At 42.1% G+C, this 20,942-nt stretch overlaps 1 protein-coding gene across 2 annotated transcripts in view; it reads right to left on the minus strand.

The window, feature by feature from the left end:
- Positions 1–295: 295 nt before the first annotated feature.
- Positions 296–20,942, minus strand: part of DZIP1L (DAZ interacting zinc finger protein 1 like) — an 85,863-nt gene continuing 65,216 nt past the window's right edge. Inside the window, exons 10-16 of one of the 2 annotated variants that reach the window (XM_073625500.1) lie at positions 16,451–16,513; positions 12,879–13,012; positions 10,094–10,286; positions 7,293–7,473; positions 6,910–7,121; positions 4,848–4,984; positions 296–4,263 (exon numbers count right to left, since the gene is read on the minus strand). In XM_073625500.1, the coding sequence (XP_073481601.1) occupies positions 4,105–4,263; positions 4,848–4,984; positions 6,910–7,121; positions 7,293–7,473; positions 10,094–10,286; positions 12,879–13,012; positions 16,451–16,513 (1,079 nt within the window). In that variant the 3' untranslated portion in view covers positions 296–4,104. The remainder of the gene's footprint in view (positions 4,264–4,847; positions 4,985–6,909; positions 7,122–7,292; positions 7,474–10,093; positions 10,287–12,878; positions 13,013–16,450; positions 16,514–20,942) is intronic. The other variant, XM_073625501.1, reaches the window with a different exon arrangement.

Consider the following 20,942-nt stretch of genomic DNA (forward strand, 5'->3'; position numbering starts at 1 on the left):
ATGCTGTGTATATAAACCCTCCTGCATTGACGAAGCTCCTATCCAGCTGTTTATGTACAATGGCCAGATGGGAAATGGTTAAAGAGAGAGCTTTCTTTTTGAAAAAAAGGGTTTTTTTGGACAGTTGTAAAAACAGAAAACTGAACAACTTAAGAAAAAAACGTAACAACATCCGGAAGAGAGTGTTTTGTGGGGAACAGCTCTAGAATGGAGGGGAGTCCTGCAGCCAGAGCTGCTTATTATTTTCTTTTATACCCTTGGGCCTCATTGTTTATTGTTTTTTTTGAAAGCTAGAGTTGGGCATTGACCTTTTCATTTTTTCTTGTACAGACTCATTCAATTGTTTTTTTTTTTTTTTTTTTTTTATTAAATTGTATACAATTTAATTACAGCTAAGTATATTGCAATTTAAAAATAACATTTCTCATTTTATGGCATCATGTACCATCATGTTTATAAAAATAATTAACAAAAAGAGTAACATTTAAATAAAACCACATACATATAAAAATAATTTTATATTAAATGTAAACATAAAACCTGTGTACTGTATTATATTTGTTTAGCAAATGAGTAAATATTTGGTTGTGCAACATTTAAGGTTACAATATAATTATTGTGTATACTGTACTGCTATAGCAGACATTTTGATAGCTAAATATTAGACATAGCTATGACTGTCCCTTATACAGTACGTCCAGGCAAGTCCACTCAAAACTGTGATCACTGGCTACAGCTCTCTGCTACAGCTGTCATAAACTTTGTTTATTCATGTATGTCAGATGTCCTTTGTTGAATATATATTACAGATACAGCATGCATGTTAAGTCAATGGTAGTTGCTGAAGACGTGTGGGGAAGGCAAGGCTCCCACAGGTGATCTTCTTGCAGTAGAGTTTTAACAAGCCTGTTGATCGACATACATACCAGCATTTAGTTTTAGATAGACTTACCTTTGTGTAGCATAACTAGAGTGAACCAGTGGACCAACACTATAAAATAGCTAAAACTATGTTATATTAAACCACACATATGTGATATCATACCCCATCCAAAACAGGTAAAAAAAAACAATATATTAAATATGCATATTTTAATAATCACAATAGTGACTATATACATCTTCCAGTGATAAACACATGATCAACTTCCCCATACACCAATGAGCAGAGTTTGATAAATGATAGTATATGGCAGTTCATAAAAATCCTTCAATACGTGTGTCCACCACATGCCACATCATGTTTCTTCCTGCAATCCTTCACCTCCGTGTACCACCATATACAAATGCAAGAGTGTGCACCAAATATATATGACCATTTATCTCTAAGATGGTTATAAAACATCTGATGTTTCAAGGGTCAAACCACCTCCAGCACTCTTCTGCTTTATGTACAACACATTTTGTCAAAAGGACTTCCTCAGAAAGACAGCGTATGCCAGGCAATAGATGGATCTCAATTTAAAAGATCATTTTGCCATTATTGAATACCTGTCCCTAACATAAGCATTACCCCACACTCAACCATATACATTCATTTTAGTTGAATGTGTAGAAAAGCATGACAAATGTCATGCTCCAACCCAATTGCGGAACATCAAATAGACCTCTAAAGTCGTTTTAAAAAACAATTTAGATCAAATTCACCCTTGAATCCTTTGGGCAGCATAAAATCCAGCTCCTAGATCCATCTCATCTCATTATGAGAAATTTCCCTCATCTTATTTGAACCCCTCCAATGTCCTCTAATCAAATCAATGACACAAAAGTTTAGCATTTTTGGGTCCCTATTGGGGTATAGACAAAAATGTTCAGACAGATATGGTTTTTAAATCCTTTATATTATTCTGCGTATGTTCCCCCAATCTGACATTTCATTTATGTGCAGTGAAGTCCACATGCTGGAGGTCACAAGGGCACTCTAGTAAATAGGTAACATGAGTGGTACCACATGTAATACATTTTCTTATATCATATTACTTACCAGTAACATTAGATTTAACTTATACAATGTTCTTTGAGATATTATCTAAGTAGATCGACAAACTTTACATCTTTTACAAGGGTAGAAACCTAATAAGTTAACCAAGTTACCTCTCTCTTTAGGAGGAGATAAAACATTATGCATCAGGTTGTTTCTTAATGTTTCTGTGTTTAATATTTTTACTGAACTTGTGGGGCCAGGAGCGCTTTGTGCAATCCGTGGGAACCTTGAAGGGCTTCAATCTCTTGTCCGAAGAGCCTGGTGAGCAAAAAAAATGTGCAGAGAAAGATAGTTCCTGCATGCGTTGTGGCTCCTTCCCTTTCCTGTTTTTTGGAAAAAGTATTTTTCCCTCCCATAAAGATCCTAAAGATGTCATCCAGGGTGGCACCAAAGAGCCGCTTACCCTGGAAGGGCAAATCGGCAAAGGCCTTTTTAGAAATCTGGTCCTCAGACCAACAGTTAAGCCAGAGGACTCGCTGAAGAACCATGGCCGAGACAGAGAGCTTCAAAAGCAGTGGAGCCGCATTCAAGGAGGCATCACAAACATATTTGAGACCCTAGACTAGTTAGTCCCCCAGTTCCACGTAGATTGGAGAGACCTGCTCTTTACCCAGACCTTAGCTTAAAATCTTAACCCACTCGGTGAGTGTCTGTGACACAAGGGCTGTGGCTAGAACGAAGCAAAGAGCCGAACCAGGGATTGTAAACAAAGAGCGGGCGACTGATTCCACCTTCCTGTCTGTGGGATCCTTGAAGTAAGGAGACTCCTCCACCTGAATCATGGTTACGTTGTTAATTCTAGAGATAAGAGGGTCCTTCACAGGGGGGGGAATTGAACTTCTTAAGAAAGGCCTCCTCAATAGGGTAACGTACCAAAGAGCATTTTGGACCTACAAAAGGATGCTTCGGGTGTTCCCAATCTTTGTAAATAAATTTATCAAAATAGGCATGGTAAGGGAAAACCTTCACAAAATGTGGTTGTGGGTACCAAAGGGGACAGCCACCTCCTTAGCAGCCAAGCAGTATCCTCAAACTTTGAAATAGAAGGGCCTGAGGACCCCGCCACCTCCATGAAGGGGTCTGAAGGAGATGCATGCTCCTGAGACTTAATTTGCTAGCACAACCCCCAATCCAGGCATTGCCAGTAACTAATGCCCAAGGAGCAGTTTAACACCCCCTAACAGGCAGCCACAGCAGGACTCACCACCAAAGCAAAAAAAAAGTGCACCTGGGATGCTGTGCTGTATGCCATACCACATGGGAAGGGAATGCCATGTGGAGAAGCACGCCGAGCTGGTCCGAGCCAATTGAGAAGAGGGGACTGACTACCAGTTAGGACTGCTCATAGGTGGGGCTATGTTGTTTTTTTTGCCTAGTGGCCTACCGCTGAAGGTGGTGCTATAACCCTACAATCAAGAATAATGACAAGCTGTGTCCTTTAATGAACATAAGATACATTTTTGTTCAATCAGTGCTGCAAGTGATGATCTAACAGAAGAAGAGTTCCCACTATCAGAATACAATAGCACAGCAGGGAGGATTTCTCTATCTACCTCAAATGTGTGGAGTGTTAAGTGATGCATCTATGGCCAGACTTACCTTCTATATGTTTATTGATATCTTGACTATCTTCCAGGAAAGCAAAGATTTTTGTTACAATGGGTTGGAGGAAATGATCAATATATTCTCTAAGTCTAGAATGCATAAAATCTATGCCATTGATAATAGGTCTTCCAGGGGGTTTAATAAACGTTTGTTAATTTTTGGGAGGTAGTAGATAGTTGGAATCCTACATACTGATAATAAATATGTAGGGTTTATTATAACATAGTTTTAGCTTTTGTATAGTGCTAATTCACTGGTTAACTTTAGTATTATCTATCCTGGGGGGATAGGTTTTTATCCAGCAGCTTATATAAATTTGGTGGATTACAGCGCAGGTATTGTTTGATATTTAACTTAACTAGATTGCCAAGATTCCATGTTCCAACTTTAATTTTTTAATGTGCAAAGCCACATATTGCACCTCTTTTGTTGCAACTCAAAACATAAGCAAGTATTAAAGCTCAGACCAAACCAAAGAGTTTATTGTGGGTATGACTGATAACCCTTAGATTCTTCTACCAGCCCCTTCCACTGGCGGAGCTCCAGACACTGGTCCCATGAGAGCCTGTGGAGTCCGCACTGTGACGTACAGCAGGCTGAGGTTTCCTCGGGTTGAGGTCAAGGTTATCTGTGATGTCTTCCAAGGAGGAGAGTTCATAGTCATCATCCCAAGACTAGAAAATAAGACAGACTTTGTTTTACTGAACATTGGTAACAGTCTGAAGAACACACATTCTATATTGTAAAATAAACCAGTGCTTATAACACAATAGGCTAAATTCACTACAGGATTTTGCATGTGATATGAAGGTCACACGACTAATTTTTCAAAAATATTGCATGAGATAATAATATCATTATCTTGTTTTCTAAAAATTGTGTTTACTAAAAATATATTTTGGGAAAACAAACCTGTAATTTTTCCCATCAGACTGCAGAATTAAAATTGAAGACAGAAACACATAGGAACGCTATAGCTATCCACTCTCCATTATACTCAGTTTTATTATGTACACTAATTCATTAAATTTGGCCTGTGGGGTATAGCCAGTGAATGCCCATGGGGTTTATGCTAATTAATGGAGCAGATAGAGCCTAATGATCAGAGGAGAGCTGAAAAGGTAACTTTTACAGATCACATGACCTGGCTCTCCTATTAGTTTTTACTTTTAATCACAACTTTTTTAATAGGCCGCATAGATTTGCACAGGGCTCGTAGAACAGACATATTAATGTCAGTTTTTGACATTCAATGTACCTGAGATTTTCCTGCTGCTGTAGTGTTTGGGGACTTCATTGGGTTAGTAGGGATAGTAGCCACACCTCCAAATGGTTTCTCCCTCTGCATTGACAGCTGCTTCTCTAAGTTACGTGCTACAGAATGCACAAAGGAACCTGCATATAGAAGACACCGTCACATCATAAGAAAGTAAATATATATAAACTTGAGCATATGCTAAAGCTGTTTAACGCAGAGGTAACTAGCAGTGTTTGTGTAGATCCAGCTCCCTTATGGCAGCTGAAGTGATATGCAAATATAGATTGTCTTGTAAATGTCATGCTTGGCCACTCGTTCCTCCTTTTTAGCATTGCTTTTGGTAAATTAGGCTGCCCATCAAATTAGATGACCAATGACCATTGCTTTTGGTAAATTAGGCTACCCATCAAATTAAATTACCAAAAAGGAGGTTCAGAAATCAAGATACTATGCGGGTAAGCTTCCCCTTAAAAGGAAAAGTCAATATTTGCAAATAAATTTGGCTGCCAATATTTATGGACCTACTCATGGTTTAACATGTTATGTTTTATGAAGCTCACTTTTTTTTATTACATTTTTTTCAACATATGCTTTTTGACAGATTTGATTAATAATTTTGTTTGCAAAGCAAAAAAAGAGGTTCAAGTGTAGAACAAAACCCAGATATTTGATTAAAACCAGTTCATGAGCTGAACTAATATTTTATAGAGTGCAACCTTGGGTAATTGCCATAATTTAGCAATAAATTATATCCTAACAAATGCTGTTACAGTCAACAAAATGGCTGTCCCTGCTGTGTATTGACAAACAGTACACATTCATTCTGAAAAGGTGTACTTGTATATGTTGTATTTTATACTCAGCCGTGTATATTACCACACATGCTCTGCAGAACATCTATAAAACTGGTCTGCATGACATAGTGGGGTTGATTTACTATACCTGGAGAGTGTGAAAGTCGGTGCAGCTCTGCATAGAAAACAATCAGCTTCCAGGTTTTTTTTGTCAAAGCTTAATTGAACAAGCCGAAGCTGATTGGCTACCATACACAGGTGTACCTGATTTTGCACTCTCCAGTTTTAGTAAATTAACCCCATTGCATTGTTATCTAGATGTCAAAATAAGGAGTGGAAGGGGAAAGCGCACTTTGTAATAATTTTCCATAGCTTTAGGATTACCTGTGATACACTGTATGATTGTTATAATTTTGGTGGATGACCATGGATGAGCTCAGCTGACAGCTCCTTGTGGCATGATGGGGGGTTCTAGTCTACTAAGGCCACACCTCTAGCAAACACCACAGTGAAGTGATGCAGTTCTGATGCTCAGGCTAGACTAGCACTTTATTCTGATATGGAATAGACCAATAAGCATGTAAATGAGGAAAGAGCCAGAATATAGCAAGGAAGATTCCAATCCAAAGTGTATAACACATGCCATATCAAAGAAATCAAGATTCAGCCAATATAGCAGCCTTGAATATTGGAATGGGTGCAACAGCTTACATAATTATAATTACATGAATTGAGTTACATGAATTCTTAAAATGCTCTAGGGTTTTGTTTTTTTACTGAGACTAGTAGTTCAACAAAACATCACACCAGGTTTTTAGGACTATCAAGGCCTTGTCCCAAAACAAGATGTAGCATTTTTGTTGTGAATAAAATGTGCCGTAAGTCCCCCCAAGAAATATTTTTCATGAATATTCAGAATATCCATAAATTCACGGAAAGGGATTTTATTTTCTGACAGCATTTATTTAAATTTATAAAAAGTTGGGTGGGTTTCCTCTCTCTACTCCACCTTGTGAGCCTGCGTAAAATATTCACGGTTTAAATCCAATCTTTTTGATGTTGAAAGAAGTGTAGCAGGGATGCCCCCACACCCTTCTTTTGTTTGCTCTGGCAACTAAGTTCTTAGTAGAGCTTATCATAGAAAATCCAAACATTAAATGGGTCAATATAGCTGGTCATAAAGCATATAGCATAAACAGTACAACATTCTGTGACATGTTACATCACTAAATCATTTGAAAACAGTGTCCATTGTGACTGGTTCTGACCTTGGTTGTTGTCTTTGGAAAAGCTAACAACCCTCGGGCTAGGCTTCCCTAGAGAGATCTCTGACCCGGACCAGTCATCATCACTGTCCTCTTGAACCTGCTTCTGCATAGACGAGACAGCCTGGGAGCCAGTGTTGCCTTTCTGTGCTGGAGAGCTGTAGGGAAAATGGTCAACCATAGATGTCTCCTCTTCAGAGGTGAATGGTGGTGTTCTGGAGAGAATCACAAGGTTATAAACAAAAATGCCCTTTGCACACAAAATGTTTGCACACAAAATATATTAAGATTGTCAATCCACACTGATTTATTAGTGGGTACAAGGTCATTATTTTCAGTACAAAGCTGGATATACTGAAATTGAATGCTAGGTAGAGTTATCTTACCTTGGCAGTGGCTGTGGAGTAACATTTATAGTTCCAGCTGTATTCTGACTAGCTAAGCCCTTAGTGCGAGGCGAAGGGACCGGGGCTTTGGTTGGTGAATATGACTCTACAATCTGCACGCTCTTGAGCCGAGGTATTGATTCTGAAGGTGGGATGCTGCGTGGGCTTCTTGGACTTTGTACTATGATGAAAAGGAAACAAATGAAATCATTCTAATTCATTACAAGCAGGTGCCAAAAAAGAGTCCTACTAATTATTTCTGAAAAGGATTGGAAGAACAATTGTTCCTGATGGAAACAGTAATAAATCTAATTGTTGAGGGATCTTCCACACAGAGCAGAGTCTGCTACAATCGTCAGGGAGAAGGATATTACATATGTGCACATTTAATTTATGCAGAGTGGACATGGCAGACCCCACTGAGCTCTATGGGCATCCGGGTGTAACACTGATATTCTGTAAATGCTGTTGTAGGCATATTAGCAAATGTAAACAGGATATTTGTCATATTTTGCAGCAAAATCTTACCTTCTCACAGGCATTTAGCGTTTTTGATGCGTTTTCCATTCATTTCAATGAGGAAGTGCATTTTTGGTGCTGTTTTTTTACCTGACCGAACACGCACCAAAAATGCAGCAAGCAGTATTTTTTGCAACTGAAGCGCAACTGACTGGTGTGAAAAGCTACATAGGATTTAAAGGGATGCTTTAGGGCACTTTCACACTGATCTGTAGCAAAAACACAGTAAAAATGCATATACATTTTTGCCACATTTTTACTGTATTTGCGGTGCATTTTACACAGGACATGTGAATCAAAAACTGCATCAAACACGCAACCGCGTTAACCACTTGCCTGCTAGGCACTTTCATCCTCTTCCTGCAAAGGCCAATTTTCAGATTTCAGTGCTGTCATATTTTGAATGACAATTGCATGGTCATGCAGCACTGTACACAAACAAAATTTTTATAATTTTTTTTTAGACAGATAGAGCTTTCTTTTGGTGGTATTTAATCAGCACTGTGTTTATTTTTTGCTAAATGTTTTTAAAAAAAGTTTTTTAGTTTCTGTTAATTTTTTTTTGTAAATAAGTAATTTTTCTCCTTTACTGATGTGCACCGATGAGGCTGCACTGACAGGCTGACAGGCGGCATTGATGAGGATACACTGATGGGCACTGATAGGCAGCACTGATGAGCACTAATAGGCGGTACAGATGTGAAGGAATATGCGGCACTGGGGGCACTGATTATCAACACTGACAGGCACTGTCAGGCATCATTGATGGCCACTGACAGGCATCACTGGTGGGCACTGATTAGCAGCACTTGTGGGCACTGTTGGGGCTGCACTTATCATCAAGACACTGATGATCAGTGCCCTCATTGTCAGTGTAGATGTCCCCTTTGTGGATTTGGCGGTTATCGGCTCTCCTCTCCTCACGCACTGTCAGCGTGAGGAGAGGATGGCCGATAACCGGCAAATACTGTTTACACTGTGATTAGCTGTGATTGGAAACAGCTGGTCATATGGTAAAGAACCACTGTGATTAGCTCTTTTTGCCGATCTGTGATCAGCTGTGTCTGCAGGATGCCCTCCCGGCAATGAGAGCCCGAGCTGTAGCCGTCTTTCGTCTATAGCATGGACGGGGGTTGGTTACAGTGGTTGTAAACCCTTACATTAACCCAGTGAAGTGACTGGCCTCTGGTGATTCACAGAGATAACATCCTCCTAAATAAGATGTACCTGTCTATTTGCAGCCTGTGGTGCCTTCTAAAACACACAGATAAAGGTATCTTTTCTCAGCTCCAGCAGGCAGGGGGTGGAGATCTACAGTCTCACACACACTACAGAGCTAGAGCACAGAGCTCCAGTGAAACCTGAGTGGGGGGAATGGACAGATCCCCCTTTAAACACTGACTGACTTTGGTTGTCATTCATGTCATGCTGGAGGGGAGGTAGGTTGTCTCCCGGGAGACTGTCGTATCCGCTTAGAGTGTTATCAGTAACTCATGAAGATAACAGAGAGAGCAGAGAAAAATGATACTCAGTGCTTTAAATTGAGGCTAGTACACACTATAGAAGGAAGTGCTCTGTTCATTTTTAATGTCTGAGGTCTACAACTACTTTCATGGACATTTATCTATCACTCATTATATCTATATATAATTTTATTTGTTGACATACTGATAAGCCTATAATGATGACTTTACAGTATAACAAAATTTTCCTTTTCCATTGCCAAAGTTCGGTTTCCTACTCCTTTGGTGCCCAGTTTCACTTCGTATCCTAGAGATTCACGTGTCTGTAACATCCAAGTGGTATATAAAGTGCTACAGTATATCATGCATTTGGAACCATCTCCTTTATACCACTGCTGTACAGGGTAACTTATGGATTGAATTGGGGGGGAACGTTATACCAAACCACTTGAGACATAATAGTACAGGCACCATCCAGTCTCTGCACACAGGCAAAGCACTCCACTATCTTTAATCCCAAGATGCTGCATTAGAGCCAAAATAACCTTCATGGTTTACATGTAGTCTTTCCCTTCCTGTTCTTGATGCCACATGAATCCATGAGAGATCTGGTTAGCCTTTGGTTTTGTGGTGTGTTCTGAAATCAGCATTTAGGCACCTAAAGGTGTCTGCACTATTATGTTACCAGCATGGAATAGACCCAGAGTAAAAACATTTAGACCAAGGTGACACATAAATATGTAGAGCAATATCCTCTCACAGTGAATACTGAACACATCATTGTATTTATAGAGTGACTAAAGAGAGCATATCACTCACAAGATAGCTGTGAATAGGTGGACTGTAATGTCTCCTCACTCCTTCTCTGCTGCTTCACTCGTTTGGTAAGCACCTTGCCCAACCTGTTTTTCAGATCCTCAAAGTCTGCAAACTTCTTCATTTTCTGCTGTTGCTGCTTCATGAGAAGACCCTTCAGATCTTTGTAGGTAGATGCAGGAATTCCTTTTGCACCCTTTGATTAACATCATATAATTGCATATTAATTAGCTAAACTGGCAAACAATGGAAGGGCAGCACTGTAAAAGTAGGCAATAAAAAATATACAGTCATCTCAATTTATAAAAACTGGAAGAGAAGATGTATCCTCTGCTTTAAATATATCAACCAGTCATACTGAAGCTGTCAATGCTGTAGTACAGGCTTTACATAGCAGATTGACTATGTAAGAAATAATCTTCTTAACAGCAGGCACATATAAACATGATAACATCTGCCTTTATATTCATAAATATACAGCAAACTGTAGGATTAAAGGATGGTTGAACATACATTTGACATTTATTTTATTCAAAAGAGTTTTTTTTATTCTTCCTGGAAAAAAATATATAATTGTTTGATAAGCTCTGCAGGCACCCAAAGATATGGTGATCATCACACAATCTAACTAAAATCAAAGACTCTACTGAATCAAACAAAAAGAAAAGCATTTATGTAGCCTTGAGACCAAACAGTCAAAATACTTTTTATTCATTTAATACAGTGGCAAAGGGTTCAGCTGGCCATACATGGCTAGAATTTTGGGTCAATTACTGCTGAAGTGGCTGAATTTTGAGCTGTGGGTAGCCCTGTTGGGATTACCAGGCTTGATACATTTCAGTTTAAAAATGAAAGGAACCAGGTGGAAACTGGTCAGCCAAACTGTGATTGTATCCAGTCGTATGCAGTCACTATTCCAGAATTCAGACACGGGGACCAGTTGTCTAATACAATAAGCAGCAGGGAAGATCCCTCCATCTATGCTGTTTAGTATAGATGGAAGAATCTATTAGATATCTCACACCGAACTAGACAAAAGTTTGTGTGTATGCCTAGCTGTGGAAACCCTTATCAGGTTTTTACTGTGATCTCTGTGTGTATTTATTAAGAGTCACCGTTTTTGCACCCAACCAATTAGTATCCTCACAACCAATGAATAATTCAGCTCAACCTTGGCATAATTATACATTTCTAAGGAAATAATAGTTCTACTGACAATTAACAGATTATTCATGAAATGTGAATTTCTCTACATGAAGAACTGAGGACGAGCATTATGAATTTCTCAGGTTGCCTTCTGTGTTGATTATTGCATCTAAGCTGATATAGCACTGATAATATAAAACCATGTCTTTTTGTTATGAGTCAGGAACAAGCAGGGCAAAAAGCTAAACCGAGGGCCGTGATAAGGCAGTACAGCCAGCCTTCCTGTACCATGCCCTATTCAAAAGGGGGGCCCATGCACCTGCCAAGCAGGAGGGCCGGCTGTACTGCCCTATTGCTGACACTTGTGGATCCCCCTGCAGTGCTGCTGGATTCTACTCTCCTTTCTCCCACCAGCTGCACTGTGGTAAGATTGGTTCTCCGAACTATGCCCCCTTCCACATGCTGCAGGCCTCACTGTGTGCCCCCCTCCCCTGCAGCACTGCTGGCTTGCCTCCTCTCCCACTGTCAGCTCCTGGCTCAGGCTACAGAGAAAGGAACTGATTAATCTCTGCCCTCAGTCCCTTTCTCTGTCTCAAATGTTTGACGTCAGGGGTCTGTTTAGACCCCTGATATTTCACCAAACGCCAAAGGGCAGTTAAAAAAATGTAAAAATTTAAAAGACGGACAACAAAACTAATAAGGGGTCTGGAAGATATTAGTTATGAAGAAATGTTGTGAGCACTGAACTTATTCTCTCTGGAGAAGAGACGCTTGAGAGGGGATATGATTTCAATGTACAAATACTGTACTGGTGACCCCACAATAGGGATAAAACTTTTCTTCTAAAGGGAATTTAATAAGACACATGGCCATTCACTAAAATTAGAAGAAAAGCGGTTTAACCTTAAACTGCGTAGAGCGGTAAGAATGTAGAATTCTCTTCCACAGGCGGTGGTCTCAGCGGGGAGCATAGATAATTTTAAAAAACTATTAGATAAGCACCTGAACGACCACAACATACAGGGATATACAATGTAATACTGACATATAATCACACACATAGGTTGGACTTGATGGACTTTTTTCAACCTCACCTACTGTGTAACTATGTAAATGAATAAATAAAAATGTAAGAAAATAATTAATTCTAAAACAAATAATTCTAAAACAAATATTTTAAAAAATTTAGGACTTGTTGAAATGTGCTCTGCTGTCTGAAGAACAGTAAGCATTTGGATCACTTTTCAGAGAGCATTTGATAGGCTGTGAGGAGGCATATTGCCTGCTTACTACCCTGCATTAACCCTGCACTAGCGCAACACATATGCATGGGGCACTTGCAGAGCAGCACTATTCACTTAAATGGGTCTTGTTTAATAAGGGTATCATTTCTGCCATGAGTGTGAAGCTTATCATCACAGCCATTGCATTTTAACAACAATATCATTTGATATTTTTATGGCGGGGGCGGGGGTGGAGGCCTGTCAAGCAGGCTGTACGGGGGCCCCATGATTTCTAACAGCAGTCCTGAACCAACCCAATAATTATTGCAGTAGTAGGAGGACCTCAACGGCTATATTTGTTGCAGAAGTGTACATACTCTATTAATCTGAGAAATGGATCCAACAGAGAAGCTTTTTACCTTTTTCACACCCATGTTTTCCAGCTTCTCAATTAACGTTTCCTCCAGGATGGGACGGAATTGTCTGATAAAGTCGGGGTTTCTTCTTAGTGCCTCAATCTTTTTCATAGTTTGATCTAGAGTTACATCCAGCTCTGCACATAACAGACAGAAAAGAAGAAACTTGTAACAAAATGCAGTAACATGTGTCAGGGATAACACTACTGTATGCAGCTAAAAGAAATCACTTCCCAGGCAAACCCATTTAATGAAATGCGTTGGTAAAATGCTGTATGTCTGATTTTTGTCTGTTATGGTGTGCTAGCAGTTCATAATGATGTAACAAGCTTTTTAACACAATGCACTCAAAAAGACAGATCTGAATGGGCCCTTAAAGTGCATATAAAGATAGAGGAGAGAAGAATCAAGTTCCATGTCAAGTTATAGCTGAGCAAGCGTGCATTATTCTTTCTCTTCAGTCTTCAGAGTGGCCTTCGAAGTCTGTGGGAACTGACTACCTAGGGTTCTGCACATCCCTACATTCATAGGTGAAATACTAAGTACTTTGGGAATTTAGTACCATTCTATCCATTTCTGTAAGCAAGTATTTATTGCTCTCTGTGTCCCCACTAGAGAGTTTCATCCCCTATAAGTTCTAGTGACCATTGCCACTGAAACAGAAAGTGATGGGGAATCCAGCGTTTTAGAGTTGTCACCAGGACACAAAGTGATGCTAAATCTTTCAATGTGGCCACTTGTTCTGGTGACAGCTGTTTAAGGTGGGATTTTCTCGTAATTCTCATCTTATGCCCTGTACATACGATTGGACATTGATCGGATGTTCCGACGACAAAATCCGTCTGATTCTTTCCGACGGATTTTGAGCCAAACTTGTCTTGCATACACACGGTCGCACAAAGTTGTCGTAAAATCCGATCGTTCTGAATGCGGTGATGTAAAACACATACGTCGGGACTATAAACGGGGCAGTAGCCAATAGCTTTCGTCTTTTAATTTATTCTGAGCATGCGTGCCACTTTGTGCATCGGATTTGTGTACACACGATCGGAAATTAAATGATTGGATTTCGTTGTCGGAAAATTTTATATCCTGCTCTCAAACTTTGTGTGTCAGAAATTCCAACTGAAAAAGTCCGATGGAGCCCACACACGATCGGAATTTACGACAACACAATCCGATCGCACTTTTTCCGTCTGAAAATCCAACCGTGTGTACAGGGCATTACTCTTGTCTTTCTTCTCTACCTTCTTACTTCCTTTACTTCCTGTTGTGTTTCCAGACAGCAAAAAAACGCTCACATCGGTTTAAACCATTCCCTACTATATCCAAATAAAAAAAAATGTTTTAGGTATACATAAATGTTAAACTAGCCATAATCTTTATACACACTCTTTTAGTTTTACAAATACGTATGTTAAGACCTTTGTAAACAATCAATATAATTTGTAACCAACCAGGCATGCCCTCATTTCATACAGTTGTTGGTAAACTAAAGAAGACTTTAAAGTGATTGTAAAGCTTCAAATATATATATTTTTTTAAATAACAAACACGTCATACTTACCTCCACTGTGCAGTTCCTTTTGCACAGAGTGGCCCCGAACACCAACTTCTGGGGTCCCCCGGCAGCTCTCGCGGCTCCTCCCTGCATCCGATAACCCCCTAGGAGAAGCGCTCTCCCGAGGGGGTTACCTTGTGGGCGTGCTCCCTAGTCCAGCATTCGGTGTGCATAGCCGCTGAATATATGACTCCTCCCCGCCCCCCGGCGCCCGCATCATTGAATTTGATTGACAGCAGCGGGAGCCAATGGCTGCGCTTCTATCAATCTATCCAATAAAGTGCCGAGTACAATGGGCAGAGGGACAGCGCGTCCTCACCGTTGGAAACTCCAGGACTCAGGTAAGGTGAAAAAAGATGGGGGTTTACAACCCCTTTAAGTGTTACTAAAGGATTTTTAAAAAAATTAAAGTAATAACTTGGTATACTCACACAATGGTATTGCACAGAGCAGCCCTGGTCTTTCTCTTCTGGGGTCCTCTGCCGGCAATCTTACCTCCTCTTCTCTGTGTGCCCCCATAGCAGCAACTTGCTATGGGCACACATGTGTGTTCTCGCTCCCAAGCCGTGTATGTGTCTATAGAGCTGCTCGCCATAGATACACAATGTGGCTTGGCCTCGCCCCCCTGCTTCCTCCTCACAGATTTTGACTGACAGCAGCAGGAGCCAATGGCTCCTGCTGCTGCCTGAGTCCCTGTGTGAAATGGAAGAGAGAAAAGATGCACAGCGCGGGATCAATTGAGGACTTGGATAAGTATTTAGGGACATATTCCATTATGTGGAACTTACCTGCAAACAAAGCCCGCAATGTCCCCGATGTCCCCGCTGGTGGAAGTACCCATCTTTGCCCCTCTTCCTTCCGGGGCCGTGGACTCCAGCTCTGTGACTGTCCGGAGCTACGTGACGTTACTCCCGCACCGATTACATCATCAGCGCACTACAGGGTAAATATCTCAAATGTAAAGAGAGAGACAGAGCTCTCTCTGGTAAAATGGGATTTTTGAAGGGAGATAATGTGTCTGTTAATGGTGAGCCAATCCAGCAATAGTTAATATAAAAGTATAAATTTTATTGAAAATATTTTAAAATATACATTACAGAAATAGCAATCAGACGTCAAGATGACCATATAATAGCTTGTGTTCAGAAATCATATGTGATCAGCCAGCCGTCTAAGACGCACCCCGCGGTCCCCCGTCGGAACTGGCGAGCGCTGGCTGCCCTTGCTAAACACCACGATCCTATAGCCACTCGGTACTCCACTACTAGACCTCTGCCTATCACTCTGCATGGTCCAGTTCCCCTATCAGCACTGCCCATTGGGATCTGGCACCCATGGGCTTTTTGCTCCGGGTGATGTATTAGGGGGCATTTGGCTGTGGAGGTGGCTGCTCTTTTGTCCTTTCGACTTGCAATAGACTAGATAAAATCAGTGATGTCCTTAATGCCCTGACGAAGCAAAATATATGCGAAACATGTTGGCTGGCTGATCACAAATGATTTCTGAACACAAGCTATTATATGGTCATCTTGACGTCTGATTGCTATTTCTGTAATGTATATTTTAAAATATTTTCAATAAAATGTATACTTTTATATTAACTATTGCTGGATTGGCTCACCGTTAACAGACACATTATCTCCCTTCAAAAATCCCATTTTACCAGAGAGAGCTCTGTCTCTCTCTTTACATTTGTTTTGCTCTTTAGGGATTGGGATTCCTGTCTCTGTTTTCCATGTAAATTAGTCCAACCATTCACTTTCAGGGTAAATATCTCCTAAATAGCGCACGTTTAAGAGATATTTTCAATACATATAGGTAAGCCTGTAAAAATAGGTCAGGGAGGTTAACAACCACTTTATAGCCACTTTTACAATTAAGCCGCAACATGTATGGTCAACTTTATTTCAAATGCTATTAATGCTTATGTAAATTGTTACATGCTTGTGAACACACCATAGTGTGCAAACAGTACCAAGGTTTATTGAATGCATAAAAATGACATTTCACCTACCATCTTCACTAGAATCATCCTTTGCACTTCCAACAGGCAAAACCATATGAGATACTTGTGGCACTGTATTAAAAGACAGCAATAAAATAACTGTAAAAATGGGTCAATTTATTTGGCAAACAGATATTTTGTAAAAATGGTTTGTTTCCAAGAGTGGTCTAATGGTCTCATCATAATTCTACTATATGTGCTCAATCCAGAATCATTCATTATGTAGAAATGTATCATCTAAACTTGTATAAAATTCAAGCTTGCATAGAAAAAGGAAAAAGAACTGCGCTGTATGCTAATAATATCTAAATAGCTGCAAACTCTGCTATGAGATATGCACAGAGACTGTATATATATATATATATATATATATATATATATATATATATATATACATACATACACACACACACACACAGTATATCCACCGTAAAATTAAAAATGCAAAAAAGTGTAAATCCTCATTGTGATGTACCAGATCACAATAACAAACAAAGTGAGTGCACTTATGCACTTACCAGCTTACACAAGCTGAATCGCTTGTGGGCAATACCCAGCCAGGGCCTTTTCCTTACGAGATGTCAGAGAGATAGCACTCAGACCGGGTAGACTTTTACTGCGCAGAGGAAACCTGATAAGCATAACTTTCCACTAAGTAAAGGATCGTCACTCAGGCACCGTGATTGTGGATGCGAAAAGTGAGAGACCGGAGACCCCATCACCCCAAGATCCGCGCAGGATCCACGGGGCTCAGGAACGGATCAGAGCAGCAGGGCACCTCCTGCCAGTGTGGGGGTGAAGAGGAGCCACACAGCATCAGCTGGACATGCCATTCCAGTGTGGAAGAGGTGCAGGAGGGACAGCGAAATGCCAGGGCCTTCTGCGGGCGGCGCATCCCCGCCAGCCCTAAACCCAAACGAGCATCAGGATTCCTTGCATTCCGAGGGGGAGCTGTCCAACGCGGAAGAGGATGTCGCTCCTCTGAGGTAGGCAAGAATGGATTCTGGAACGTCAGCTGTGGGATCTGGTCCTGGTCGGCCTGGTAAGTCCACATCTACTACTGTTTCTTATGTACATCTTTCAGTGTCCCTAGTGCCGGGTTTTAAGGGGGGGCGGGATCCCAGGGTGGGTTTGGGTGTCCCTACCTCTCCGGGGGACTGCCCCCCTGCCAGCTCTTGAGAAGTTTAACTTGGACCAGATTAAACTGGAAGAGTCCAAGAAGGAGGACGAGGAAAAGTGTCATTACCGTCTGATCCTGCTGACGTTTAGCAACTCTCTCCAGGCCTTCGCCATCTTCGGGAGCGTAATCGGGGGAAAATTCCCAGAGAACTGTTCCCCTCTTTTTTGTTATCTGGATGCCGTTAGCGAGGCTCAGAGGGTGTACGGGGGGAGTGGCTTGGCTTAGGTATAAAGAACAGTTTCGTTAACGAAAGGCTGTGCGGCCATCGTTACGCTGTGATCATAAGGACATCAGTTTATGGATGAAACTTATGTCCTCACCACGGGCATCCACTTAGTTTTCTCCAGCGTGGGACGGGAGTCCAACCGCCCCTGGACAACCGGCCGCAAAACCGCAGGGCCAGTGTTGACAGTACAACGAGGGTTTGTGTCGATTCTGCACCGGCTTCCGATACAAACACGAATGCTCTCACTGCAGGGGGGCTCACCCCCTGTGTCGCTGTTTCAGGCCGGCAGGTCACGTCCCGGCGACACTACGGGGAAAAGGCAGGACACCAGTGAGGGTGGACAGGATGGCCCCCTTTCTAAGCAGATATCCGGATTGGCCTGCAGCTCGGTTGTTGCAGGCGGGTTTTGCGGAGGGCTTCTTGATCCCTTATTCCCTTTATCAAATCCCTCCCGCTGCTAACAATTTGCGATCTGCGTTGTTACACTCTGAAGTGGTTTCCAAAAAACTCGCTAAGGAGGTGTTACTGGGCCGCATGTGCTGCCCTTTTACTCATCCCCCCTTGGATAATTTGGTGGTTTCACCTTTGGGAGTAATTCCAAAGAAAGAGCCCAATAAATTTTGCCTGATCCACCATCTTTCCTTTCCAAAAGGTGGGTCAATTAATGATGCCATTGACTCTGAGGCGTGTGCGGTGTCTTACACCTCATTTGACGCCGCCGTCTTTTGGGCTCGGCAGTACGGTCAGGGTGCCCTTATGGCTAAGACCAACATCGAGACTGCTTTTCGGTTGCTGACAGTACACCCGAGCAGTTTTCATCTTTTGGGCTGCAGATGGTTGGGCGCCTTTTACGTGGATTGCTGCCTGCCTATGGGCTGCTCTATCTCTTTTGCCTTGTTTGAGACATTTAGCTCGTTTCTTGAATGGACGGTTCAGGAGGTGGCAGGGCTCAATTGGGTAATCCATTATTTAGACGACTTTCTGTGTTGGCACTCTCACTTCAAATTTATGTGGTATTTTGCTGGTTACGGTTCAGCACCTCGCTGAGTGCTTTGGCATCCCTCTCGCGATGGACAAAACCGAGGTCCCCATGTCAACAGTCAAGTTCCTGGGGATAGTGATTGATTCCCAAGTGATGGAGTGTCGTCTGCCTGACGACAAGTTGCTTGCCCTTAAGGAGGAGGTTTGTTTGGCCTTTGGCAAACACAAGATTCAGCTCAGAGAGCTACAGTCTCTCCTAGTTAAGCTTAATTTTGCATGCAATATAATGCCGATGGGCAGGGTTTTTTTTTTTGTCGAGGGCTCTCGGCCACCACTGGGGTCAGTTCAGGCATTTTGTTTGACTGAATAGGGAGCACAGGGCTGACCTGCTGGTGTGGCATGATTTTTTTGGGCACTTTCAATGGTTGGTCGATCTGGATGGAAGGACCGGTCAGCAACTATGATCTTGAGCTTTTCACGGATGCAGCCAGTTCTACGGGCTATGGTGCATTCTTAGGGGGTCGGTGGAGTGCGGAACGCTGGCCCGCCAAATGGCGTGAGGCGGGCTTCCTAACGAATCTAGTGCTTCTGGAACTTTTCCGGGTGTGGTTGCCATAACGCTCTGGGGGGAGTCGTTTTCAGAACAAAAAGGTTTGTCTCCACTGTGACAACCTGGGGGTGGTTCAGGTTATCAACTCTCTGTCAAAGTCCCCCCCCCCCCCGTAAACCTTCTTTTGCAATATCTGGTTTTGTGCTGTTCCAGAAAAATGTGTTTCTGTACGCTGTGCATATTACAGGTGTGGAGAATACGGTAGCTGACACACTCTCTCGCTTTCAGTTGTACAGGTTCCGGGAGATGGCACCGGGCGTGGAGCAACAGGGAACCCCTTGTCCTCTTCGGCTGTGGCGGATTGCATTGAAATCACCTCTGGTTTGATTCAAAGCTCCTTGAGTGAGTGGACGTGGTCTTCCTACACCAAGGTCTGCTGGGAATGGGGGGAGCTGCTACAGTGGGCAAGGGTTGCAATGGCCAGTTAGTAGGTCAGACATCTGGTGATTTATTTCATTTGTCTGTGTTTCTCTGCCGGCGTGTCCATTTCCGCTATGAACCAGAAATTGTCCGGTTTGGCGTTCCTTTTTAAATTGCGGGGCGTACCGGACTTTACCAAGGATTTTTTGGTAAAACAGACCCTGAGAGGTTATCGCAAAGGCGTTCGGACAGCCTATTACTTTTGACATTCTACGGTCCTTGTTCATGCAGACGCCCATGATGTGTTCGTCTGGTTTTGAAGTTTTGTTATTCCAGGCAGCCTTTGCTTTGGCTTTTTATGGAGCTCTCAGGGTGGGTGAATGGTTAGTCTGTCTAGGGCCGCACAGGGCGGCTTATCACCGGTAGACATTCGCTGCGATGGCTTTTCTGTAATACTGTTCATCCATCGATCCAAGATGGATCAAGCGGGAAGGGGAGCTCATGTCATTTTGCTACGTTCTCCTGGTTCACCCATCTGCCCGGTTGCAGCGGTGGAGGAGTATTTACGGGTTCGACCCGGGGTTCCTGGTTCCTTTCTTACTCATTCGGATGGCTTGGCCTTGTCGAAATTTCAGTTCCGGACATTTTTTCGGCGCTGTCTCACAGCTTGAAACCACACAGCTACTCTTTTCATTCTTTTCACATTGGGGCTGCCACTGAGGCTGCTCGGTGGGGATTGGATAATGCGATGGTAAAACGTATTGGCAGGTGGGAGTCGGGCCGGTTTAAACTTTATGTGCGTTCTCATTTGATTTAATATCCCCGGGTTCGCTGGGGCGTCTTTTATATTATTCCTATTACGTGTGCTGTTGTGTGTTTAGTATGTTCTGTGTTATGTTTTTCTGTATTTCTTTTCAGATCATGCTTGCCTCATGTGGATTCTGGGACATTCCTTTGTTCATTGGGGGGTCAAGAGGGCTGATGTCAGGGCTAATGGCCCTCAGCTGGGATTCCCCAGGTCCAAGGCCAGCATCAGGTGGATAGGGGTCCCGGCATTGTTATGGAGCAGAGTGGTCCGGGAGGTGACTAGGGTTTCTAGGTGGGACAAGCCCCCTGACGTCCTGGTATTGCATGCTGGAGGCAA

This window comes from Aquarana catesbeiana, linkage group LG04, assembly GCF_042186555.1.
Source record: "Aquarana catesbeiana isolate 2022-GZ linkage group LG04, ASM4218655v1, whole genome shotgun sequence".
NCBI classification, from domain to species: domain Eukaryota; kingdom Metazoa; phylum Chordata; class Amphibia; order Anura; family Ranidae; genus Aquarana; species Aquarana catesbeiana.